Source organism: Trachurus japonicus, chromosome 14 (genome assembly GCF_045865225.1).
Source record: "Trachurus japonicus isolate A0001 chromosome 14, Traja_1.0".
NCBI classification, from domain to species: Eukaryota; Metazoa; Chordata; class Actinopteri; order Carangiformes; family Carangidae; genus Trachurus; species Trachurus japonicus.
The window spans coordinates 16529890-16556057 of NC_140920.1; the positions used below are offsets into that span (position 1 = coordinate 16529890).

General features: G+C 42.0%; 3 protein-coding genes across 9 annotated transcripts; all 3 read right to left on the reverse strand.

Moving 5' to 3' along the window:
* Positions 1–1538: 1538 nt before the first annotated feature.
* On the reverse strand, positions 1539–5844 carry srsf1b (serine and arginine rich splicing factor 1b). 6 transcript variants are annotated; one of them, XR_015037619.1, is made up of 6 exons: positions 5373–5844; positions 4182–4390; positions 3908–4080; positions 2956–3230; positions 2481–2580; positions 1539–2136 (listed from the first exon to the last, which is right to left on the reverse strand). XR_015037619.1 is itself a non-coding variant. In XM_085798110.1 (4 exons), the coding sequence occupies exons 1-4, from the start codon at positions 5561–5563 to the stop codon at positions 3033–3035; spliced, it is 771 nt and encodes a 256-aa protein (XP_085654236.1). In that variant the 5' UTR covers positions 5564–5844; the 3' UTR covers positions 1539–3032. The 6 variants fall into 6 exon arrangements, 1 of the variants encoding a protein (XP_085654236.1); XR_015037618.1 differs by having other exon boundaries at positions 2922–3230; XR_015037617.1 differs by having other exon boundaries at positions 1539–2580.
* Positions 5845–7256: 1412 nt separating this feature from the next.
* On the reverse strand, positions 7257–13083 carry pigs (phosphatidylinositol glycan anchor biosynthesis, class S). The gene is made up of 12 exons (XM_085798111.1): positions 13058–13083; positions 11572–11711; positions 11364–11475; positions 11184–11273; positions 10989–11080; positions 9948–10188; positions 9706–9848; positions 9499–9613; positions 9245–9390; positions 8507–8607; positions 8213–8423; positions 7257–7578 (listed from the first exon to the last, which is right to left on the reverse strand). The coding sequence occupies exons 1-12, from the start codon at positions 13074–13076 to the stop codon at positions 7300–7302; spliced, it is 1689 nt and encodes a 562-aa protein (XP_085654237.1). The 5' UTR covers positions 13077–13083; the 3' UTR covers positions 7257–7299.
* A 1527-nt stretch (positions 13084–14610) lies between these two features.
* On the reverse strand, positions 14611–25693 carry aldocb (aldolase C, fructose-bisphosphate, b). 2 transcript variants are annotated; one of them, XM_085798113.1, is made up of 9 exons: positions 25623–25693; positions 19331–19447; positions 18766–18977; positions 18067–18121; positions 17280–17440; positions 17088–17171; positions 16797–16971; positions 15867–16066; positions 14611–15779 (listed from the first exon to the last, which is right to left on the reverse strand). In XM_085798113.1, exons 2-9 carry the CDS (start codon positions 19440–19442, stop codon positions 15687–15689), a joined length of 1092 nt encoding a protein of 363 aa, XP_085654239.1. In that variant the 5' UTR covers positions 19443–19447; positions 25623–25693; the 3' UTR covers positions 14611–15686. The 2 variants fall into 2 exon arrangements, with proteins under 2 accessions (XP_085654239.1, XP_085654238.1); XM_085798112.1 differs by lacking the exon at positions 25623–25693 and adding an exon at positions 24203–24373.
* Positions 25694–26168: the final 475 nt, after the last annotated feature.

Below are 26168 nucleotides of genomic sequence, written 5' to 3' on the forward strand. Positions count from 1 at the left end.
AAGCAACATGTTTGTTTGGTAACAGATCCAACCAACATCAAATATAGCTAAGTGAGAATTAAAACTAAAATGACACACAGAGACCACATATGGCAATGTCTGCCCATGTCGCAATATTTTCATATCGTACAGTTCTGGTGGCATCTGCCCTCACTAATATACTGTAATAGACTGTATCCACTGATGTTGTCATATGATTGGTCTAGCTCCACTAAGAAACAACCAGCAACTTAGGAGGCAGTCAACTTCCCAGATCCTCCTGATACACCAGGGACACCACAGCAAAGACTTTACAATGACCTCCATAGACCACAACAAAACAATCTGTCAACCTGATTGTCACCTAGCAATGTCCTACTATTTATACAACAAATTAATTCAAGTTTAGACTGAAATGCTCAGTTGCTTTTGTCTTATGTGAGTGATACTTTAATTCAAGTGTACCCGCCCAAACATTTTTGAGGCACTTAGCCAACATTCAGTTAACCTAAGAAAGCTTTTTTGTTGTGTTTTGTTTCTTTGATAATTTGCTGGGATTACTGTCTAACATTTTAAAATGGAAATGTTAGACAGGGTCACAGGCCTCATCCCCATGACAACCACAAACAATCACCACTGCCAATCACAGGCAGGGGGAAACAGCTGATTACGACCATAATACATCCATGATTACGACACACAAATACAGGCTACAAAATAACAAGCTAAATATATACTTATAGGCTATGCACTAAATGTAACATATCCAAACATATCCCAACTTTTCACTATTTTATTACATTTCAATAGGACCAATGAAACAAGGTGAAGCAGAGACATGGCTGCTCACCTCGGGTCTTCAAACTCCACGAAGGCAAACGGTGGTCCTCCTCTCCGGTTCTTCTTTTCCACTAGCGCGGTACGGCACGGACTGGCTCTGACGGCACTAAAACTAACGGCACTAAAACTAAAACGTGACGTCAGCCGACTGCCTTCCACTGATTGGGCAGAGCGTAAACCCGGACATTTCAAAAACACAGCGGCAACAGCACTAATATAAATACATCCATGCAACAGCCATAGTGGCAACAGCGACCACTGATATGTACCGAGACTGTTGTTATTCTTTCACCCGAGTTATTAAATGACTGCTGTGTGGAAAACCACGCTGTGGTCCGTAATCGAGGAACGGACTAGTGAGTTTGGAGCTGACGAGAGGATCAAAAAAAAAAAAGAGAGAGAGAGACAATAGCCGTGTTTCCACTGCAGGAGTTCCTGGTAATGCGGCCCCGCTGAGGAGGAACTCAGCTGTAATGAAAAGCACCTTATCGAGCCGAGCCGTGCCGTGACTGTTGGTGCGGATGCGGACGGGGGCAGGTTTCCCACGAACATACAGACTAAATGTAATAGTTATTTAAATAGATTCCACTTTTTCATGGATTTTCCCCTTTATCATAAATGTTAATGAGTATTATTTGCTCAAAGTACTGTACTGAAGGACAAATCTCACAGCATTTGCACTTGGAATTTAATCACTGATAAAAGAAAATACACAGGTATTAATTCATGTTTTTGAAATTTTATTAAAAGAGAATAAAGCTTTGAAAATCAGAAATCCTCCTCCTCTGGAAAAAACTAACATAACAAAAAAAAAAGGAAAAAAAAAAAAAAAAAAGATACAAACCACATTAAGGTCACATTCCCTTGTCATCTCCCAGTCCGCCCTCTTACCCTCTCCTCCTGTTAATGGTTGCCCACTATTTACCACTCTCCTTTCGTGTGGGGATCCATCCTGCACCTCCCAGCCCTCCTCCTGGACTTGTTCCCAGCTTTGCTCTTCTCATTTATGATAAATTAAAAAAACAAAATCTGAAAAATAAATTGCTCATCTTGTTGCCGCCAGTAACTGCATCTCTGAGGTCCCGCCGTAATTGGAAAAAGTAATTTAGATCGTTTGAAAGCCGAATTTAGTTTGAATTTCCACTACAATGTTTCCGGTTTGTCGGGGTTACGTGGACAGGGCCAGGGGTCGGGATCCTCTCCCAGTAAAATGCTCCCATGCTCCATGTATCCATCCTGAAGCCTAATCCTAATCCTGATCTGATCCTGAATCCTGATCCGGCTCCGGATTGGGGAGACAATGAGCCCAGTCCAAACCTTCAGAATACCAGCAGAACCAAAGAGAAGGAGGCAAGTTAGAATCACACCTTCACAAATTATTGAAAATATCAATAAATGCATCTATGAGGAAGTTTACGATGAGAAAAAGCAAGGGACGCCTTCTATGATCAATCCCCCCAAAAAACTATGGTTTACTTTGAAAACTACAAAATGAGCACAAGCAGAAACACGAGCTTCGAACCTTGGGAATACAAATTGTTGTACAGAACTTGTTAGTACTGAAAACATTCCATAACGGTCTATTGTCAAGTGTATGAAAACAAAAAGCTGAACAGGCTTATAATGTAAATTTCACAGTTGACAAGGCACAGACATCATACCATTGGTGCCACATTTGACTCCTCCTCCTCCTCTCCTCCTCCTGTTTATCTTAATATGAACTGTTTCCTCTGTTTCCATCCTATCCTGTTCCTCTGAACTCTACAGAGAGACACACAAGAAGGTCAAAGGACAGCAGTATGTACTTAGAAGAAGCAAAATCTTTTAAAATGAAACAAAACATAAAGCGGGGACAAGCTGAGGAAAAAGTATAGAGAAGCAGAAAAAAAAAAAGCAGAAACTCATGTTTGTGAGAATGGAACAAGGGAAGCATGGCAGATCAAGAGCAAAATGGGACAATGTACAAAAGCCAGACAAGTGGTTTGTGTACATCTGGTCTGCAAAACTGAGAACCACAAACAAAACTGCCCAAAAAACAAAAAAAACAAAACAAAAAAAAACTACAAGGGGGGAAAGGGGACACACAACATGACAGTACAAACAGGGAGCACAGGGGATGATCCATGGTCATTGTACATGACTTGTTCTGTGATGTGAAGATTTCTTCTCCAGCTCAAGAGGTACTCCACTGCTTCAGGTGAGGTCCGGTGGATTTAGGTGCGAGAACGGGAGCGGGACCGGGAGCGGGAACGCCGCGGTGAGTAACGTGGAGATGCTCTGCCGCCGCGACGAGGAGAGTAGCTGCGAGACCCGCTCTTGCTCCGGCTGCGACTGCGGCTACGAGAGCGAGAGCGACCGTAGCTGGGGCTGCGAGGTCCGTCCGTCTTCACCCGGATGTAGGCCGTCTCTCCCTGAACATACATGTACACAACATGAGTCAGCAGTCATTTAAAGGGATAGTTCAACGTTTTGGCAAAATGGCCCATTGCCATAATTCCTACAGTTTTAGGAGCAGGTTCGTTACCTTTAATTGTCGGTGCAAGCTGTTTATAGAACGGCAGAGCAGAGCCGTGAGCTGCTCAGAGCTACGTAGCGTAGGCTAATGGGATTTCTTGGTTTCCCTCATCAAATACACAATCCAACAACTCAAACGCTCTCGTGGACAAGTTGTGACCTGCACATATCGTTACATTCCGTTATTATCTCATGGCGTGGTGAATGTGCAGGTCACAACCTATCCACCAGAGCGTTGTGGAGTTGTTGGATTGTGTATTTGATGAGTTTGATGAGGGAAACCAAGAAATCCCATTAGCCTCCGTAGCGTAGCTCTGAGCAGCTTGTGGCTCTGCTCCACCGTTCTAAAAATACCGACAATTAAAGGTAACAAACGTACTCCTAAGACTATAAGGATTATGGCAATGGGCCAATTTGCCAAAAATGTTGAAATCCCTTTAAGTAAGGAGCAGGTTGAAAAATCTGTAATTACAGATTAATTGTTTTTGCACAAATCTGCACATTACAGATTTGTAATGTGCAGATTTGTGCAAAAAAAATTCAAGTTACTCTGAGGTTTTTAGTCTTTACATACCTCATGAGAGCGAAACTTGGTGTTGTCCAGTTTACGAACGGCGTAGGTCATGTCTTCTTTGCGTACAAACTCCACGACTCCAGTGCCATCACGGAACACATCAGCATAGCAAACATCACCTGCCTCTCGCATGTGATCCTTCAGGTCCTGCCAGCTTCCACTGGGGGGAAGACCTGACAGGAAGAAGGGAGCGTAAGACTCATTGTCATCTCTACACTTTGAGAAAAGTGTAAAACAAACAAACAAAAAAAACGAGACGGAACACAGCACCCACCTGACACAACAACTCTGTATTCAGAGCGGCGGGATGGGGGGCCGTACCTTCCCCTCGGGGGTCCCATTGCCCCACCACCGCCGCCGCCGCCACCTCTGTCCCCTCCACCTCCACCGCCGCCTCCCCTTCCACTTCTAGGAAACTCGACACGCAGGCGGTATCCATCGTAGTCATAACCATCGCGGCCGTAAACAGCATCCTCAGCATCCCTGTGGATTCAAACAGTTTCCACTCATCAAACATCAATCTCATGTTTTACAGCTTGCAGTTATTCGCCAAAGCCAACGTAAGCTTGGTAATGTCACTACTAATCTAATTAATCACGCTGGTTTATTCATGAAGAAAGGAACAGAAGAGAGGTCAACATGATCAATGAATACACATGATGCACTTAAAGACCTGAACACAAAAGGACAAGGAATGGCAGCTATGAAAGCACTGCATAACATTTTATTGTAGATTCTTAGATTCATTAATCAATCAATACTAGTTAATGAATGTCACTCTGAAAGCCAGTGTTTTAATGTGTTTATAAGGCTCACACTAACCTTGGTCTTGAATAACTAAGAAATTGGCTGTTTTAATGCATTAGTCTTTATTGAGGAGTGTTTATCATCCATGATCACAACATGCAATGCCACAACATACAAGCAGCAAATGTTCACAATGATTTAGTTTTGAATTAATTGAGATTACGGCATTATGTGTTGCTTTTGGAGATCTTTTAGTGTCCTTCACTTCATTCAAACAGCTTCTTTTTAAGTGATTTCTTGATTCAACAGGTCTGGAAGTGGTTTATCACAATTAGTACATGATCTAACAAGGAGGGGGGAGGGGGCAAATACTTTTCCCACACAGGGCCAGGTAGGTTTGATTAGCTTTTTTCCCCCCCTTTCTTTTTGCCTTAATAAATGAAATCATCATTTGAAAAACGCATTTTATATCTATTTAGGTTACCTTTGTCTGATATTAAAATTTGTTTGATGATCTTAAACATTTAGATGCGACAAATATGCAAGAAAAAAAAAGTATGAATGAAATCAATCAGGAAGGGGGCACTGTATAACTGCAGATAATTGAATAAACTACTGAGTGTGTGTGTGGTAGTATCTTTTCTAAACAAATGAACTACTAGGGGTGAGATTAGGGTGAGACTGAGGGGGGTGAGAGAGAGAGATGGCTGCAGCTCACCTCGGGTCCTCGAACTGCACGAAGGCAAACGGCGGTCCTCCTCTCCGGTTCTTCAGGTCGATATCGCGGATTGCTCCGTATTTGTAAAACAAGTCTTCGACGTCCTTTGAGCGGATATCTGGTGGGAGATTCCCCACGTAGATACGACAGTCGTTTGTCCCGGCGGGTCCTCTAACAACACCTCCGGACATGCTGGCTAGCCTAGCACACAAAGCTGGGTAACTGTTAGCGTCAACAGTCAAAGGAAGTTAGCAAGCAGAGTAGCAGGTTTCCCTCCTCACGGATAAACGATAAAAAACGACGCTTAGGTTATCAACCGAGCATAAAAACGGAGACGATAATTATTTAGTTGCAGTTCCGTCTAAATGGAAACTGAAATATCTCCAGGTAGATATCGAAAAAATCACATAAACTACAGCGAAAAGTTGAAAGCTGCGTCTCCACGAACTCCACCATCAACGCCTTGTTCTTCTCCTTCTTCGCCGCTGTAATAAGAGTTGCTCAGCCCGCTTTAAAATGCTCACAACGCCGCCTGCTGGAGCTCCAGGTCACATCATCCAAACCATAGACTGAACATAAAAAGAGTCTCGCACCAAGGTCCATCTGGAGCTTTCGATCGAGCAAATGATCTCAATCAGTTAATGTCAAGTCAAACATTTACAAAACGACTGAAGAAACTTAATTTGATGCAGCAAATGATGTGAAAAAAGTGGGTTTTATGGCACCTTTTTATACTTACTTTACATAATTCCAAAGATAATGTGGCAACATAGCTAAGAACTGTTTTCACGAAGCTACTTTAAAGGCAAATGCATCCCGGTTACATTACATTAACTGTATTTCTCCATGATTATTTAATAGCAATTTGATTTCAATGGGCTCTATGCACAGCTCCACTACTTCCTGAACTTAGTGCTGCTCCTTTGTTTCCTGTCTTACATTATTGGACAAACTGATTAATCCAGGTGTGTGAGTAGTCACAATGGCCAGACACACCTGGATTAATCAGTTTGTCCAATAATGTAAGACAGGAAATAAAGGAGCTTGTTAAAGTTCAGGAAGTAGTGGAGTTGTGCATGAAGCCTATTACATCAGTCAGACAACACCATAGACCGGTGAGAATGAGCTGCTATTGAAAGCTCTTGGAAAGGCAGGTAAGTGTACCCTGTGTTGATATACTGTATATATTTGTAAAAACTTTGAGATAAAACTGCACATTAATGCCAGCTAGGAAGCAAAGACAAGAGGCAAAACATTGTTTCAACTTGGTCTTTATTTATTAATAACTTAGAATAGAAAGTGGAATTCATATATAAAACTTTTACACATTTACAACAAGTCAAGCTTTCAGTAGTACAGTGTCCCGACAGCCGCAGCATTCTTACATTAAAATCTTAAACACAATGGGCTTTATGCACAGCTCCACTACTTCCTGAAATAAGCTGCACACACAGCCCTGCATGCCGTTCTCTCTCCTCATTGGATAAAAACTGTAGGATACGATAAATGTTTTCTCTTCGGCTCAGAGCAGAGCAGAGGGACTGAGAGACCCGTGTTTCAGTCCAAACACTCTATGTAAGTGATTGCTGTCGGAAGATATAACTATTTAAGACTTATATTAACACAAATATATCACTTACTTCTGCTTTAATACAGGTGTGTTTGACCATTGTGACTACTCAGACACACCTGGATTAATCAGTTTGTCCAATAATGTAAGCCAGGAAATAAAGGAGCTGGCTTATTTCAGGAAGTAGTGGAGCTGTGCATAAAGCCCATTCCTCACACAAAACAATAAAAACTGATTTGTAAACCCCCATACTTGAATTTTGCAAATGAGCCCGTCTTCATGCTTCCTTTGTACCTAAATGTCAAGGCCACACACAAAACATTTTGTTCATCACATCTTCTTCTCCTCAAGTGTTTCTTAGTCTTTCTTTGCTTGTTTTTCTCTGCGTTTCTGTCTCGCCTCTGACACGATTTTGAGCAGTGACAGTAGAATAGGCACACACATGGGCAGGAAGAGTGGTATGTAGATGGCAAATTTCTGGTCGTCGGGGAAGTAGAGGAGGTGAAGCAGTGAAGGGTCGAAGAACGCTCTCTCCGAAGCCAAGATGGCCTCTTTGCTGTACTGCAGGGCGAAGCCGAGGTTCCCGGCCTCCAGCTCGGCCACAGCCAGCTGCAGAGACGTGACAGCGCTGGACACCTGAGAGACAGTAGCAAAGACAGTCACAAGTTACCTGCTGTTCATTTAAATAACAAATAAGCCAATGCAATATGTCACACAGAGTTGACCGTCATTGCATTCATTGTGCCTGACATTGTACTGTTGGTAAATTTCTTGTTAATTTTTATTTTCCAAATTCAGATTCATATCCAGATTCAGAATTACTTTATTTATCCCCGGGTTTTTCAATTTTTCTTTGTTACAAACTCGTGAATTGTAAGAGAAATCAACACAAAGTGAGATAGAAAATATTATACTAAAATAAAAAAACAGATTGAACAGAATAAAATAAGATTAAATACAAAAAATATATAATAATTCACATGCAGCAACATGCACATCCTTCCCTTTGACTTTCTTTGCAGACAAGATGGAAGCTGCATGAGTCAACATGAGGTTTGTCACACTGATTAATGAATGTGGGAAATGAAGCCAGGTATTAAGCCAACATGAGGTGCTTCAGTGTGTGTGTGTGTGTGTGTGTGTGTGTGAGTGCAAACCCATTAAAAAAAAACACCAGATTAAAGGTACACAAAAATAGTTCACACCTGTACACCAAAATCTTCTCCAAGTATACACACAAATTACATGCAGCTGTGTGTGTGCAACTTACCTGTTCAGCAATGTTGTCATTGATGACAATATTACCGATCTGGTCCAGCAGCTGCGCCAGTGAGGTGATGGTCGTGGTTGCCGTGGCAACATTTTCCACACTCCGACTCCACATGAGGCGATCCAGCTCCCAGTCGGCCAGTCCTGCGCTGCCACACGGCGCCATCAGAAAGCCGGGAGGAGGGGAGGACGACTGCACGCCCAGCAGGAGTCTGACAGGAAACAGCACAGTTACCGCTTGTCATCAGAACAAAGGAAAACCTCAATACTCCATAGATAATAGATGCTCATTTACCGAAGCTGTGCGAGGAAGACTCCCATAACTTTAGCCATGTTGATGTTGATGTCAACGGGGAACACCGCTTCCGATCCATAGAAGTAATTTACATTATAAACCTACGAAAAGACATCATTGTTAACTCAGAAATCAACTCAACTAATTGAGTGCACAACTTGCAGGCCACAGTGACGTGAACTCCGCTCGTAGTTACTGTGAGTCAGAGCAATAAAACAGTGAGGTTGTTGATGAATATTTAGCTTTTTACTCTGCTCAAACTACAGAAACGCAAACACATAGGAAATGGTAGGCAGATATAGATGTACTGCTGCTTCATCCCTCTGAATGCAGGTAGTAGCTAACTAATGCAGTCTAACATGTTTTAGAGAGGCATGATCATCTTTACTTTGGGACTGACTGTGTGAGTGAGCAGAGCAGAGGTTCACGTCGCTATCTGGCAACCTCGAGTCTTGGGGGTAGGGGAGGGGAAACAACGTCCTGCTTTGTTTTGAATTTGACTGCAGCAAAGGTTTTGGCCACATTCTTACATACAGCTCCTTTAAAACAATGTTTCTAAACTCATAGTGGTAGAAAAACTGTATTCCAACTGGATGAATCTAGTTGGAAAATTCTACAACACTGGTCCGATATTTAGGCTATCCATGTTCAGAAACTACATAGTGTTGCTTAATGAGCTATAAACATTCATTGTATTTAAACTACTATCACCCAATACTGTCTTTAATAACGTCTCACCATAATCCCACCCCACCGAGGAGAGTGAAACGCATTAGAAGGAACTTCCTGTTTCCTGTGGTCGTGGATGTAAAGAGGTGTATGGTGGGCATCTGGCACATACAGGAGGAAATTCAACACCGGGTTGGAGGATGCTGCGTTGGAGCCTGGAAATGAAAAACAACAAAAGAAAAAACAAAACAGTTATTAATATGAATGCAGTAAAAATTAGACAAATAGGGATTAATCATCATTCTGTGCCCATTTTCTTTTACCAAGTCTCGCCTCCACAGGGTTGATGACGTGAGCGAGGCTGTCAGCGTTGAGTGTGTAGGAGCTGCGGCTGCTGTCGAAGCGAGGGTTGACACCGAGCACGGCGTAGTATAATGTCTGCAAGGAGAATGTACACATCAACACACAGCTGAGCGCGTTGTCACAGTGACAGGGCCGCTACACACACACACACACACACACACACATACCTGAGAGTCAATGCTGAAGTTGGCTATAGGGGAGAGTTTTGTAAGCAACGGTCGGATGTAGGTGTGAACGGCACCTTCTATGTCCCAGTGCAGCCGGTGGGACTTTGGGTCTGGATTCAACAGGCTGAATGTCATCTCATAACCTAAAGAGGAGAATCAGCAGAGAGCGGAGAGTGTTCACACTGATGAAGTGTTTTCTGACCTGGATAAAACTTTATGGCTGTCCTGAAACAAACACCAACCTGGGCTGGATTTGAAGGCCCTCATACTGTCAGCGATGCTCTCCTTGCTGCCAGGGCTGAGGCGGACTCTGTCGCTCAGGGCAGCATTGATGTCAGTGTGGCTGAAAGACATCACCTGCAGCACCTGCTTGATCCGAGGCTCCAGGTGAGCCAGCAGCTGGTCCAGAGTCTTGCCCACTCTCATCTGGGCACCAATACGAAGCAATGCCGTGCGTCTCTGACCGATATAAACATCCACATCCTGAGAGGTATGAAGGTACAGGTAGGTATTCAGTGATGTATTATCCCAAACTTTACAGAAGGCACTGCATTTAGATAATAATTAATAAACTCTCTTGTGGTTAAAACCGCTCCCTCCTACTACACCAGTGGCAGGAGAGAGTGAAGATGATATATGTAATGGAGAAGATAACAGCACACCTTCATCTTAAAGGGGAATTGCCATCTTTTACTATCTGGACAGATAATGTGTTATTTAGAGGCTGCATTCTGGTGCCCTGTAGACTTGCATTATACTGATATGCACGGCTCTCGGCTGGATCTAATTTCATCGGAATGACTTGTAATGACACCAAAGTTATCTGGGTGAGTAAATGATCGTATTTTATGCTACAAATAAGGTCCAGATTCTAAAAAACTGTAATTTTCCTTTAAGATGGACATTTTCAGAACAAGATGGGCTCCCGTAAGCAAATACTTCAATCTACCAATGTGAAACGCTGTCAAACTATGCTGTCTCAGGGGAACTGTCCAAGTGTATTTGTGATTTATGCAGAAGAATGTCAGAAACAATCCAATGAGCCATAGTTGTTTGCCAAACTGTTATTGGTTCGACTGTTCAGTTTATACATCTCTTGAATGACTTAGATTTTTCGTATGTATGTAACAAAGAAAAATCTGATGTAAACCAAAAATACATATGATTGCCAATAAATACTTGGTTCAAAATATAATAATTAATAATAACAAAGGAAATAAAGAACAGGATGGTCAACTAACCAAACAATGCCCATTCCAGAAATATAGGAAATAAGAAAATACCTGAGGCAACAGAGAAGACGACTCTGGGATCACGTACACAACCAAAGAACCACATGGACTCTCGCTGAGTGTATGTAGAGACAGATCTGCCTCTGTAAACGGACAACAAGAAGAGACAGAGAGACATCATTACATGTGTTTTTTACTGAGGTAAAATAACGTTTGCATGTGAACTGATCTCAAACAGCTGCTCACCTGCAGCAGAGGGCTGGTCCAGGGCGTCCTCCTCCATGACTGTTGCTGTGCGGTACTTTGTTTCATAACTGTACTTCAAACTTGTGTCCTCTGGAAACACAGTCATTGGAGACAAGTATGAACATGTAGTCTGCACATTATATCTTCATATAAGAGCGAGAGACAACATTAAGAAATCACCATCTATTCCGTGCTTCTCATCCTGTGTCTGGGTCAGTGGGAACTTCTTCTGCTGCTCTGGGGTCACTGTCCCACGAGCAAACACAACCTCCACATCAGCACTTAAATGCAGCTGCAAAAAGAAGAAGAGATTAAAAAAAAAAAAGGTACAGGTGTATTATATGTGGAGGATACTGGGCCAGAAGATGGTGGAGTCATTAAAACAAACCTGCAGCTTAGCCAACTCTTGTATCTGACTGACAGGCAGCCACGCGCGGTACGTTTCAGTTGTCCGCCACCACAGAGGGACTCCCACGATGATGACCACTGCTGCTATGGACAGAGCAGCCAGCTGGCCTCGTCTGCGCTCTAAGACACACAAATACGGAGAATAATGTCAACAGGACTTAATTTAATTTTTATTTTCATCAGTGATCAATAAAAACATTCTGTATTATTCATTAAGCAGCAGTGCAATACATAAAATAGCACTTTGCCTTTGGCAATTGAAGTAGGGAGGTACAAGGGTATACCAGAAGAGCGACCTTGCCAGTTGCCACTGTTGAAGATGAGTTGCATTTTGTTTAATTGTCCTCTGTATGATAAACTGAGACATTCCCTGTATGGGATGAAGAACCCAGACCTATTCTGGATGTCTGAACATGATATGTTGTGTTGGTTTTTTAAAGAGGAGATCTATGCTCTGCTAGAGGAGCTTGGGAATTGAGACAGGAAGGATTACATCCCAAATAAAATCATGGTTTACTGCTTGTTGTTCTGTATCCTGGAAGCCTGTCTGTTTGTTTCTGATTTATTGTGCTCTGTTTGTTTTTGTTTTTTTTATTATCCTTTCTTTTCCTTTAAAACGACACACATAGCCACTCTTGAATGTATGCATTTAAATGTCTGTGTCTTATAAGCCCGTGTGGGCTGGGCACAAAAAAATGTGCATGACACACAAAAAAAAAAATCAATCAATCAATCAATCAATGTAAATGTTCTTTGCCACATGTCACATATACATGGATTTGTCAATAGATCCACAATGAAAATACAAATTCTGTCACATGAAGTCTGTACAATCTGTATTCGTTACATCTGATGATTTTTATCTAAACAGTTTCCCTCAATGGACACGACTGTTAGCATACCGATAATACTGATACTAGTGATATGTTTATAGTCTGTCTATTCGATTAGACTGAGCTAGATGCAAACCCATAAGATTTTAATCAAGAATTACGGTAAGTTGCAAGCATGTAAGATCTTAAAGGGTTAAGGAGAAACCATCATTTGTCAACCTGGCTGTAAGACTGGTTGGTTTGGTTGCAGATCTACAAACAAACAAAACACACGGAGAAACTATGTGTTTCGATGTGGTTGCTGTTGGTTAATTATTACCTCTAAATGTATGGTGGATTGTGGAGTAAAATTAATACAAATGGCCCAAAGTGGGAAACAGCTGCAGGTTCGCTTGCAGCAGTGTGACAGGGTCAGTGCATCACTGCAGCAGCTGCCGGTGTGGCTAGTTAGCATTTAGCTCCAGAGGGTGATAACATGGAGAAAACAGCCGCCTCAAACCGCCCTGTCTACGGCTGTTGAACTGGTTGAAACGCTCCGATAAACCGCGGTGAACTGGTGTGAATACTGTTGACATGTCTCATTTGAATAAGGGAAAGCCCATATGTACAAAAGTGAGCTGTACAATTACTCACCTACTTCCGTGGTAGCCATTTCAGTTGGTGAAGGGGCTGCGGTGCGTTTGTTGATGCAGCACAGCCACAGTCGTGAGTCACATGATCTACATTTATACACAAAAACAAACACAGAAACAAATCTCTCATTATTTAGACAGAAATATGAGCATTATTATGAAACGCTCTGAGAGGGTTTGAGAGTATGAGCGAATTAAACGATTAAGAGACAGACTCATAGGACTGCAATCACCGCCCACCACAGTCACACGATGAGCATATTAAACGCACAACACCATGTGAGCTATTTTCTCAACCAGCGCCCCTTGTGGTGGCCTCAGTCATTGCGCTGGAGAAATTAACATGATTTCCATTGAGCTGTGTGGAGCTTAAAAATTACATCAGAATAACTAAATAGAAAAGCATTTTTATCACTAAAATTAATTTATATTAATTTAGAGATTAAAAATTATATTATTCATTGTATTTATTTATATGCATATACTTCTTTGTCCATCATACTTCATGGAAATATACAAAGAGTGACTTTAGACAGTGTGACCTTGTTGAGACTACATACATGAGGTTTAGTGGTGTGGTTTAGCTGGCATGTAAATGAGAGGAGTGTTTTCATTATTTTGTTCAACTTGTTTGCAAATGTTGGAGGACAAAAATGTTACATGGTCTTACAACACAGTGCATAGAGTTGTCTGTTGTCATAAAAGGAAGAGCACATGTTATTGATAACACTATTATTCAGGTGTCAAAATAAAACTCCTGCTTTTTAAATTGTATTTAAGCAAACGTTTTGATATATTACCAGACTAATGTGCTTAGAAAGAGTACAAGTAGGCCACTCCCTGTGCAGAAGGCCCTGGTAAGTGTTATCATGTTTCTTCATTACTATTATTAAGTATCAAGTGCACTTGATGCTCTATGCAGCTTCCTGGCAGCTCCTGACCATTAAGTGGCAGTGCATTAAGCCCATTTTAGCTAAAATCCCTGCATCTAAAGTCTGACTGAAATACACAGGCACATTTTGCAGTAGCTATGCACATTTGACATAACATTTATCCTTGTGGCAGATATACACAACATCATCAAACTGTAAATACTGATCCATCAAGTATCATTTCACTGCTGTAGCGGAAAGGAATTTAGATTAATTTATTTCTATCTTTTAGTCTGCGCTTTCTTTATAAACAAAGACAAGTCTTATCTGACAGATGTTTTTGAGGGAAATATGTCTTTCATGTTGAAATCCTAACAGCTCATAGACATTTGAAAGCTGACAAACAGACACTTTGAGACCAAACTGTAATTTGGATGTCAAACCAGACAGTTTAGAAAACAGATATCACTTAAATCACATAAAGACACTGTAGCTGACATACTGTGGAGAAAATGGAAATACTCCAAAACTGAATTTATACTTCAATCTGTTACTTCCAACCAATGGCTGTACATATACCTTGGCTTGCCTTACATCACTGTATAAAATGTTCCTGACGCAGTGTAAAACAGTCCATCGTCGGTATAGGGGGTAGAGCATCACACAAAGACAAGGCTGCTGGTTTTTTAATGTTTATTTTAGTTTATTTTTCTCCACTATTTGACACACCAAGTGCTTCAAGAACAATATTAACATCACAAACGTCACAGTTTTCCAACACAGCAGTGACTGTTTCCCCACTGCTAACCCCACGAATTGGTCCACTTCTTGGGTACGTCAATGGAAATCGTCTTGTCTGTCCGTGGGGTGGGCCGGGGGAAGTCAGGAGTGGGCGATGACACACACAAGCATCACATAATATCGACACCTTCACACAACTGAATACATTAATTACTGTATGTAATTTAAAGCTAATGTTATACTTAGAAGAGACAAGATGACACGACGAGACGTCCTCTGATTAGTGGTGATTAGAAGCGCGAGAACAGAAAGGTTAGGATGAATCCTGGTGTGTAACGGTTCATTAAAGTGTGACTGACCTCTGCTGGAGCTACAGCTGTCTGAAAGTACAACCAGCACTCTACGCTCAAGGACAGTCGCTCAACGAGAGATCAACTCAGCTTGAAAAGTCTTCACACTGTTTGTCACTTTTCGTCTTGTCCCGTGTACTGATGCCACTAATGATGGGTTGGTCCCACTGTCAACGGAGGGTGTTTTCAGGATGAGCCGACACTTTTGCTCTGACAGAAGCGAAACAGATACACACAAGCTGATCTGCACTGCTCGAGATTGGTCATGTGGGGGGGGGGGAAATGGAACAAAAACACAGGGCGCATTTACGAGGAGGCGTGAATTGAATACTGACTGATTATCTTGATTTACTTCATCTCTGTTACTGTTACAGTGACAGACAGCTTGACATGAAATAAAAGAGTTGTCCACTTCAGCCCTAAATTGTCTCAAAAGTGTTTGATCAAATAGACAAAAAAATAAAAAATAAACAGCCTGTTCCCTTTAGTATTTTGTGTTATGTTTTTAAATACATGTATCTAATTATATCATTTTAAATAACTCTGACAACTCTAAAGTACAGTAGACAGCGCAGGCCTGTGATTGACGGATGTGTGAGGGGGGAAATAGCAGAGCAGATATAAGACTATAATAACTAGGCCACAACAGTATGTGGTGGTTTGATGTTTAGTAGGCGTGGTTCGCCACGTAGAGGGATTTTCCTGCGGAGCCGGCAGTTCCAGAAGACTCGTACTTGCCGAGCGCAGCCTGACTGTTTGCCTGAAGAGGAACAAGAAAAAAAAAACTGTTTAAGCTTCTGATTCATTTTACTTTTCGAGGACGTGACCGTATCTGTCGTTGTCTGACCTCAGCACGTTTGATGAACTCCTCGGTCGCTGCCTTCTCGTTGGCCAGCTCTCCTTTCCATGCGTTCAGGGCGGAGGCCTGCAGGGCGCGGCCGTAGGAGAAGGTCAGGGCCCAGGGTCGGGCGAGTGGGCAGTTGTTCATAGCGTTAAGGTTCACACTGGCCTCCTCTTCTGACTGGCCTCCGGACAAGAAGGTCACTCCTGGGGAAAGACAGAAACAAGACAGAGAACTGGTCAGACCAGGTTTCATAGGACATTTAAGCCTTTCAACGCTAAAAACAAATAAATAATGTGGAAATTAATGGATAATGCTGTATTTCATGGGTACATTTTGCCACTATTTCTATATAAACACTAAAAAACACTAAAGATATTGATAAAATGACACAAATATTGACAGGAAATAATATGGATCTGGAAAGTAAAGTGTTGCCTCATTATACAATACATATATTTTTTAAAAAATACTTTATTGCAAAGCTTCTTACCTTCACAAACATAATCAGTCATTTCATTTTTTTTTGCGATATTGCACCTTGCATTTTTTCCCCCCAGGTATATATTCACAAAGTAAATAACAAACCATAAAGAAAACAGACAAACATATATACGAGGCAAACTGGTATTTCCCAAATGAGGATCTCAAAGAAACGAAAATTCACAAAAAAAATCAAATAGAATAATATAATGGAATAAAATAAAACGATACATAATTGATACTGTAGCATTACATATTTAAAATATCTATTTGTTTTCAGGTGATATTGTTCCTTGTGTGAAAATGAATGGAAATGTACATGGCACACAAGCAGCCGAGGCTACATGACGTGGAAACAGGTTCAGACTCCTGAGAACCAATAGAAATGATTAAACATTTGAATCTCAGTTGTCTATAAGTTGTTGTTCACATTTAATACACAGTTTCTCTGACCTGGGACAGCGGGGGGCACGGTGCGGCGCAGGGCAGTGACGGTGGCCATGGCGATTTCCTCGTTGCTGTACTTGGTGGGGCAGGAGTGTCCGGCTGTGACCATGTTGGGTTTGAGCAGTGTCCCCTCCAGGTACACGTGGTGGTCTGACAGAGCCTTGTAACATGCAGCTAGCACCTGGCAGCAGAAAGCACACATGAAGGTCAGAGGACAGAGACAGTGAACATGTCTCACAATAAACAGGACTTCAACAGTGGTTTGTGTTGTATACAGTATGTTCTCCTGAAATTTACCTTCTCAGTGACGTACTGGCAACGCTTCAGGTCATGGTCTCCATCAGGAAGGATCTCAGGCTCCACAATAGGAACAATACCATTCTAGGAAACATTACAAAGTATAGATTTAAAATAAAACTCTTATATTCTTATATATATTCTTATTAGAGATCCACCCTCCCCTCAAATGGTATGTAATCTCACACCAACCTGCTGGCAGATGCTGGCATATCGTGCCAGCACATTAGCATTCTCAAAGATGGCCAGGTCAGACGGCGTGGTGTCGCTGATCTTCAGCACACAGCGCCACTTGGCGAAGTCTGCGCCGTCCTTCTTGTACTGCGCACAGCGCTCGGACAGCCCGTCCAGACCTGCAGTCAACAACACACAGCACATCGCACAGAGACACTGATTAGAAATGTAACAGGGTAACTGATCAATAACTGATTGAAGTTTGTCAAAATTAATTTATCCATTCATTCAGATTCAGATTATTTAGTCAGCAGGTTATTTTGCTGGCTTTTATTTTCATTATTAAGGCTTCATTGTGTTTTTTTTTTTTTTTTTGCCCCAAATCACATTACAAGATTAACTTCAGTCAAATTGAAATGCATGTAAAGTTTCATGAGTTATTTTGTCATGTTTTGTAAGTGCTGTCATCTGTAATGGCATGTGTTTTAGCTGAGTGAAGCTGTGTTTATTACAGCTTATAACCTTTAACTGCTGTAACGGTCAGCTGTTAATGTAAATGTCAACCATTTGGGTATAGTTTAAGTGTATTTAGGTGTGTTTATTGCATTTTATTTCAATGTATTGGGGCAGGAGCTGTGTCTGATATGCGTTACCACCAACCACTGTGTTACTGTGTTTCATGAACCTGAAAGAAGTGGAAGTGTGTTTTCTTCAACCTGCTGAGCCTGAACCGAACTAAAGGGGTTGGAGAAACACAGCAGCGGAGGTTTGTATTGTTGAGAGTGTGTTCCTTATGCTTTCCTACCCTGAGTGGTGGTCTCTCCGTTTGTTCCAGCGAGGGGCACAACACCTTTGTCCACCTGTACGGACAGAAACAGAAATTGTTTTCAGCACCTGAAAGCTCTTTCACCCAGTTTGTTCTCACAACCTGACCCTCTGCTGTGGGTGTGTCTGTGTGTGTGTCTAAACATGCTGACAGTGACTCTGTGTTTTCATACACAGTGTGGGAGCCTTTTTAGTTTTAACCTGCCAAACACATGAGCACTGTCTCTTTGCCAACCGAGCTAGAAAAACTTGGCCGTAACATAATATCAACACAGAGGAAGTGGGGAGCAAACAGCCACCAAATAAGGCAGAAAATCCAAGACTCAAAATTTTATGTTTCGCCAGTAGCAATTAAAATGTTGTAGATGATGTGAAGGACTGGGAAGCTGCTGTATCTCATCTGAAGAACTATACTCTGAGGCTTTATAGTGGGGGAAATAAGTATTTGATCCCCTGCTGATTTTGTAAGTTTGCTCCCCCAGAAAGAAATAGATGGTCAGTAGTTTTATGGTAAGTTTATTTTAACAGAGAGAGACAAAATATCAACAAAAAAAAATCCAGAAATAATATCATCATAAGAAAGGTTATAAATGAATGTACGTTTGATCAAGTGCAATAAAGGCAAAAATCACAAGTATATGCTACTGTATGCTATTAAATGTGATTAAGACTTGTTTACCTTGATGCCAACAACGATGCCGCGGTCTTTGATGAGCTTGGAGAAGTTGGTGCCGTCGTCTGTGTTCTGGTACAGGGTTTCGTGGAAGAAGATGACTCCTCCGATGCAGCTGTCGATGCGCTGGTCGGCTGTGAAGAGCAGCTGGCGATAGCGGCGCCTGTTCTCCTCCGTGTTCTCAACCCCGATGGGGTTCAGGCGCTTCGCCATGCTGCCTGTAAACAGCACACAGTAAACAGAATTATTCACAAACACACGCACGACTGCGCAGTTAATTCATGAAGCTTTGACGCGTTATAATTTTTGTTTTATAATATTTGAGGGAATTTTCAAAGATGTTTCTGTGTTGTGTATAATGACTGAAACCATAAAATACAATTTCAATGTCTTTAAAAGCATCCAGGTGACTGTCATATCTTGTTTTGTGAGTATTTTGTAGAAGGTTTGGTGCGATAAGATTCATAATGACACATGATCCTGCTGTATCTGCTGTATCTGATCACAGCACAGATTAATCATTTAGATTTTTAGCATGTGCATCCACGCACACAGACATGTAAGTGCATACCGGTGGACTCATCGGCTGCAAGGATGCCTTTTCCTGGAGCTACTATCCTCTGGGCGATTTCCTGCAGCTCCTTCTTCTGCTCAGGAGTCAGTGCGGGATACTGGTGAGTCATGGTGGCTGAAAGAGAGAGAGAGAGAGGCACATAGAGGTCATACTGTTTCTTGCTTTGTCGACCTGGACGATTGCCCAGCACGGGGCCTCATTTAGTGTCCCTCTATTGTCCACAACATGGCTACCTCGCTGCAGAGCGGAGGGAGGGAGGGCGGGTGAAAACCACTAAACCGTGTGTGTGAAATGTGATAAACGACTGTGAGCTGTGAGGGAAATGAATGGCACAAAGATGTAGTTGTTATCTACTAGACTCCTGCTAAACCTTTCTCATCGGCACCAGAGGTGGAATGTGACTGTTTTATAAAAGATTATCTTTGGCGTGCTCCGTCTTCTCCTCAGTCATACAGTAACCCTGTCGGTGGCGTCACGACGTGCCAACGTGCACATCCGCACTACCGACCAGATTATGCTGTTCCCTGTTCCCATCCTCACTCTGCCGTAAATAAGCCGTTACGTAACCCCTCCCCTCCCCAACCCCCTCCGATGCGCAGAAGAGAGAGGGAGAGATTATGTAACCACGCTCCTATATACTCTGCTGCCAGTCCTCATTATAGCTGCAGGACTGGATGCAGCACGGCGTGTTTCCCTCTCCTCAGCAACACTCGGCCTTCTCCTGGTTTCTACCAATGTCATTACGCCCCTCTATGTGCAGTGCACGTACACCTGCTCTTTAGTCCTTTAGCTCTGATTCATACATGATTCGCTTCCGTGTTTTTGGCCCCATTCGGTTTCCTTTAAAACCTCTGCTGCTACTGTCTGACTGCAAACGACAGCGACTTGATGATCATATGTGGGATTTGTAAATTTCCATTTTCTCACATCACTTAAAAGCACCACTCCCACTAATGCAGCAGACTGTGCCAGGGAACAAGCTGTGACTTCTCTTTCTGGTTGACTACACCGGGTTGCCAGGCCGCCCCCAGCTCACAGCGACACTGTCGCAGCTTTGTTCTGCATCACAACTGATTGAAGCACATGCCACAGTATTGGATCCGCTATAGATGACTCTATTTGATGGATGGAGGCCGATCCTTTAGTGACAAATGCAGAGGTTAGCTCCAGTCAGCTGTGTGTGGAGGAATTCGATGCCCTTGCATTTGCCACCCATAGTGAAAGAAAACGGGACACAAACAGCCACATGTCACATAAAGGTCCAACCATGGTGGATGCAGTTAACTCATTCAGTCCAGATTAAAATTGAACTCATGTTTTAGGGTAAAAATCTTTGTCTGGTTTTGTTGCTTATGAACCCAATTGATGTAAATGTTCACGAGCATCACACAAAAGAGAAGCAGAATATGTGTGTAGACTAATTCAGATACTAACACTGACATTCTTGTGTCATATGACTGCTTAATTCCCCACTGTGGCTGGTTTGTTATGGGAGGACAGTGCCTGACATACCCGGTATCCTCTGTGTTAATCCTCAGCTTAAAGCTATGAGATAACAACCTTTGGAGCGCACGCACACGCACAAAAGGCCTCTCTGTGAAAGCAGTGTGCAGTTATGACAACACGAGCGTTGAGCACGGCTCACTGCTGATGGTTAAATTCAACATGCAGGTGAAATTAAAGAGGGGGGGGGGGGGGGCAAAAACGAAGAAAACGAAGAAAAGAAGTCTGACCAGGAGTATAAACTGTGTGCAGACGTCTCTGGTGAATAAAACTCAGTATTTACACTTGATAAAAGGCCGCACCAAGCGTGCTAGCATTATGCACAGGATTTGAGTGTATTTGCATGTGCATAGCCGTGCATGCTCCACCGTTAGCTAGACTCGGTTCATGCTCAGCAAATATCTGTTATCTTTTGTAAAACACCTGCGTGCTTCATCAATGCCTTTCTGATGGGAAAACATTGCAAAATAATTTGCAAGACAATGTAAAGTCTACATTTTATACAATGTTGAGTCAGACACAAAAGTTTCTAAACTAAACTAAAATGTCCTTGCTGAATTTTGAGTCAAACAACAACACAATTTTTTATTGTCTGGGCCCATGAATAATGGAGCCTGAAGGACAAACTGTGCACATGTGACCTGCCTCTGACATATGATCAGCCTGCAGCCGGTTTGCTGCAAACACACTGTGGAGCGGGTTGGTTGTTAAAAAACAACGACATACTCAGGCAATACACCTTTAAACCTCTGAACTACTGTCATCTTGTGGGTGTGTGATAAACAGCCAAAGAAGATCACAGAGCTAAAACTGTGTTGTCATGGTGGATGCTATTATGAACAAGCTATTTAAAACACCAATGGTCACATGGGATCAGCATCGCCTGTGACTCTCCAGGCAACAGCACCGTGCACTGTGCAGGTGGAGGAAATATTATATTTGTCTCATGTTCACTGTTGTTTTATATTTAATCTCAGGTTGATGGGACGAGACGGGACTCTGAACGTGGTTTGTTTGAAGAATGAGACTGGATTTATAGCTTTTGAAGTCAGTAGCACACTGTTACTGCAGCTGTGATTTTTCAAACAGCCGTGCTGGAGGACAAACTGTCTGGTCACAAGTTTTCCCAAAAACCCAAGAGACACTCACGTCAGTGCTTTCTATTTTGGTGTTTGCACCTGATGTGTCTCCAAGGGAGTTTCTCCAAAACTACATGAAGCTCCAGGTAACGCTGCAGACTGAATGATTATCACCTGCTTCTGCCTCCAGAACTAAAATAAGAGAAGTTTCGACACAAGGCTGCGTTTGTTTCAATCAAGAGAAGAGTGAGGTTGTTCCTATTTGTCCGTCTACACTTGTTTGTTTAAACAGTTAAAAGAAGATGTTTCAGAGATTTAACAAATGGCCGGACATTGAAATTGTCTGGTCACTGTGAATATTGTTGGTTTTAATTGAATAATAATGGATGGAAAACACTCAGCACTGAAACGTTCATTGTTCATCCAGTCTCATCATAGAGTTTGATTTCCCTTGATCGATTGAAAGCCCAGATGAAAGGCTAGTGTTTTTTACAGTGTCTGAAATCATTACTGGCCGCATATCTGAGTCATTTAGATAATATTATTGACATAAATACAAGAATTAATGACACTTGATTTTTCATGTAAGGGAGTTAAGAGTTTCATTGGTTTCATAGATAAATATTGTGTTAACAGCTGTGAATTTATATTTTATAATGTTTGGTTCAAGTTAAAATTGAGCAGTGTAAGGCGACTGGTTCAAACGATCCTGTGGTGACTGACCACATTAGAGGTGTGATGCTGCAGCAGGACGTCACACATCTGTTCACCATCTGTCTAAAGGGAAACCCTGGAGTCAAGTTTATTCTATGTTGAGGTCCATTCATTACTAGTGCCACTAATTAGGTGCATGTTGGGTTGGTAAAAAATGATAGAAATGTTGATTAAATGTAGTTCTGATTACATCATTGTTTTAATTTTGAATGGACTAATGTAAATCCTATTATTACTGTAACACACTTAAGTGTTCTGAGGTAAAATAACCACATTTCATCACCAGCAGATCCTGGAAATGATTCATAATCCTCCACAATAGTAGACAAACATAATATACTGTAGAATACAAGTTAACAACCTTCAGCCTTGTTCTGGTAGCTCACTAATCTTGTGTTTTCTATGAGGGAATATGGGTGTTTCATCTTCCTTATCAACAAAAATGCATCCTGCTGCAAAAATGTCACTCTGACATGATTTGAGATAATAACCTTCTGATGCACAGGCACACTGTTGCACAGTGTACAGGGGGTTACCCAGTGATGACGAGCATCACTGCATCATTCACTGTACAACAAGTACAGCTTTGAAATGCTTCACGCCAGGCATTTCGTTGTTTAAAAAAAAGAAAGAAATCTATGAATTTACATTAATATTCACATCAAATTTGATAATTACAAAAGCTATGTGATGGAGAGACAGCTGAGATTGTCTTTGCCTTCTCTCCATCGTGTCTGTTATTTTCATCCCAGCAGCCTGTTGCACAGTGGTCGACCTCAACTCGACAAACACAGTTTCTGCACTGCGACATCAAGATGCAACAGCCAACTCCCTACTGTGGCGTCACGCAGAGCTGCTTGTGATCACTGTCATGATGTCACGAATCATCAATCAAACGCAGCCAGCGGTGCTCACACCGGAGACCAGAGCCGAGATGCACTCCAGGGAAATAAGTTTAATTAGATCCTAGCTATATCGGAGCGGTAAATACATAATGCATTGCCGGCTTCCACTCAGCCATCATGTATGTTGATGATGCCGCTGCCTACTTTAAGGTTTCATCTTAGAAAGGACGGGACGATCAGACCAGACAGTCAGTCGCTGCTGCTGAGACTCACTTACCAACCCAGGAGGAAGATCAGAGAGAGACCACAGATACATAAACATCAGTCACAGCCCAGACTGGACGTCTACATCTCAAGCAATCATGCTGCAGCTCGTCGTCTTTTAAGCATTGGTGCAGGCATTAAACTAGGAGATGTCTGAAGCTCACGTACCACGCTGCGTAGTATCTGTACAGCTGCAGGCAGGGACTCAGGCTGGCATTTGCATAACATATCTAATATTATATAATAAGATAAGCATGTAGGGAGAGGATAGGAGCGTTTGAGGGGAAAACGGGATCGTGTTCTTGTTGCCACGTCTGCATGATTATCACCACCTCCAAGTTTACCCACCTTCTTTTCTCTACATTGCAAGCTGCATGGGCTTTAAGGAGGTGAAATGGCGCCTGCGAGGTAGCAGCACTAGTCAAAAGTTGGAAGCTGCTGCTTGCTTTGCTGCGTTTTGTTACCAGACGGGCCGTTGGACTTGGCAACGTTGCACGTCGATGTGTTTGGGCTGTTTCTATCTTCGGGCCTTGGTCCAGCAGCGCTAGCAGGAGCACTGTTTCCCATGCAGCTCTCTGATATAAGAGCCGATGGAAGACGTCACAGCTGTGTGCGTTGTGCATTCAGAGAGAGGGTGACACTGGTCAGAGTGTGCAGATGTTTCCCTCCCAAACACCTTAAACTAAACTATATTTGTTTAAAACTGTTATTATGATAAATCAAAATATATTCTGTGTCTAGATTCCAGTGCTGCTGTATTTGTGTTGCATCTTATATTGTAGATATGACGCCCTTCAGCTATATTATTGATTTACATTACACTGTACATCAATAACTAGATTAGTTGATCAACAGAAAATTTATAGATATTGATTTTCAGTTCAGATGTGAATGGAAAACTGAATATATCTGGGATTTAAACAATTTCCACTTATCAGTGCATCAACAAGATGCTTAGCTTCAATGTCAGTCACTTGTTACAGCTCTGATTCTCTAAACTGGGCGTGGAGCTAACTATAATCCTCATGTTTCATTGATTCTTATGTAGATATTTCTGTTTAGTCTATAAAATATCAGGTAACATCATGTTTTCTTGAATTCATATTCCTTTTTTCATTGATATTAATAAATAATGAAACATGAGATGCAGAAGGTGGCCTTTTTTGCATAAATAGCTTCAATATGAAATGATGAATCGGAGTTTATGAATTAAATTATTGATAAATGAAAATGAAAAAATCATTTCAGCTCCTCGGTGTAAACTAAACTGTGCTGCAGAACCACATATTCTCTGAATGGATGCCACACACACACACACACACTGAGGTAAAAAGTGTGAGACCATTGATGATGGGAAGAGAGTGTATCCTCCTCCCATGAAGGAGCAGGTCTACGTGCTCTGGCTCTCATACACACTCACACCTCCTCCTCTTCCTCTCCTCCGCCCTCCCTCCTCATCCTCACCACTGCTGCTGCCCTGCTGGTCAGTAACCAACAACTGATGTAGCTATCCTTCAGTGCAGAGATAGAAATCTTGGAGCTTCGTCGTATGTTTAAGCCGAGAGAGGACGCAACAGGCTCTCCTCTGAAGGTCATTGTTTTTTCTCTTCCTGTTGCGTATTTCGATGATGTGATGAGATGCGCAACATTTTAACAAAGATAAAGACTTAGAATAATATTTTAATCAAAGGAAACGACGACATTTGTAGCCACACACAGTTAGAGTAGATATTATTTCACGAGTGATATTGATGAAGAAGATGAAGTTGAGTTTAGTGGTGCAGAGCATCATCATCTTTAAAATTATAATCACCATCTATATATGATCAATAACTGATGGGGAGTGTGTAGATGTGGTATCGATCAGGTGAAGGTTGCTCTTACCTGCTGATGAGTCTGGAAGCGCAGAGAACAGGTGAACCGTTTGAGGAGGATGCGGAACAGTCTCCTGTGTCAGTGCTGCAGCGCAACGTGACCCTTTACACAAGTCTGGAGACTGGGAGGAGCTCGCGCCGCCGCGTCACCGCGACATGTGACCACACGACGCTGCTGACGTGCCGTCGCACATGCGCCGGACAACGTCACACAGCGCGTGTGCATGGAAAAGAGCGTGAATGCAGCATGATTGTGCAACTTTTCCATCATGGCATGGTGGAAGGACCACACTGGCCTTTAGTTTTAATGGCATCAACATGAAACAAAGTAAAAAATAAAATTTAAAAAAAGTTAAGTTTGAGTTTATTAAGAATTATATTTGAAAGAAGTAAAGTTTTGGTTCTGTTTCCTTAATAAAATCAAATATATGTGGATGCAAGTTGTTCTTTTAGTGGTTATTATGGTGAAGAATGTATTCACTGTTACAGCTATCAATTTGTAGTAGTAGTAGTAAACCTTTATTTAACCAGGCAAGAATTGCTAAGAATACATTCT

Excerpts from the sequence above, each read along its gene's own strand:
- srsf1b (XM_085798110.1), bottom strand. The coding sequence starts at position 5,563 with ATGTCCGGAGGTGTTGTTAGAGGACCCGCCGGGACAAACGACTGTCGT. Across the intron at positions 4,391-5,372 it reads GTGCAGTTCGAGGACCCGAG|GGATGCTGAGGATGCTGTTT; the intron begins GTGAGCTGCAGC and ends TTGAATCCACAG. Across the intron at positions 4,081-4,181 it reads ATACAGAGTTGTTGTGTCAG|GTCTTCCCCCCAGTGGAAGC; the intron begins GTGGGTGCTGTG and ends TCTTCCTGTCAG.
- aldocb (XM_085798112.1), bottom strand. The coding sequence starts at position 24,305 with ATGGGAAACAGTGCTCCTGCTAGCGCTGCTGGACCAAGGCCCGAAGAT. Across the intron at positions 17,172-17,279 it reads ATGCCAGCATCTGCCAGCAG|AATGGTATTGTTCCTATTGT; the intron begins GTTGGTGTGAGA and ends AATGTTTCCTAG. Across the intron at positions 15,780-15,866 it reads AGTTCATCAAACGTGCTGAG|GCAAACAGTCAGGCTGCGCT; the intron begins GTCAGACAACGA and ends GTTCCTCTTCAG.
- pigs (XM_085798111.1), bottom strand. Across the intron at positions 11,274-11,363 it reads TGAGAAGCACGGAATAGATG|AGGACACAAGTTTGAAGTAC; the intron begins GTGATTTCTTAA and ends CTGTGTTTCCAG. Across the intron at positions 7,579-8,212 it reads ATGACAACATTGCTGAACAG|GTGTCCAGCGCTGTCACGTC; the intron begins GTAAGTTGCACA and ends ACTGTCTCTCAG.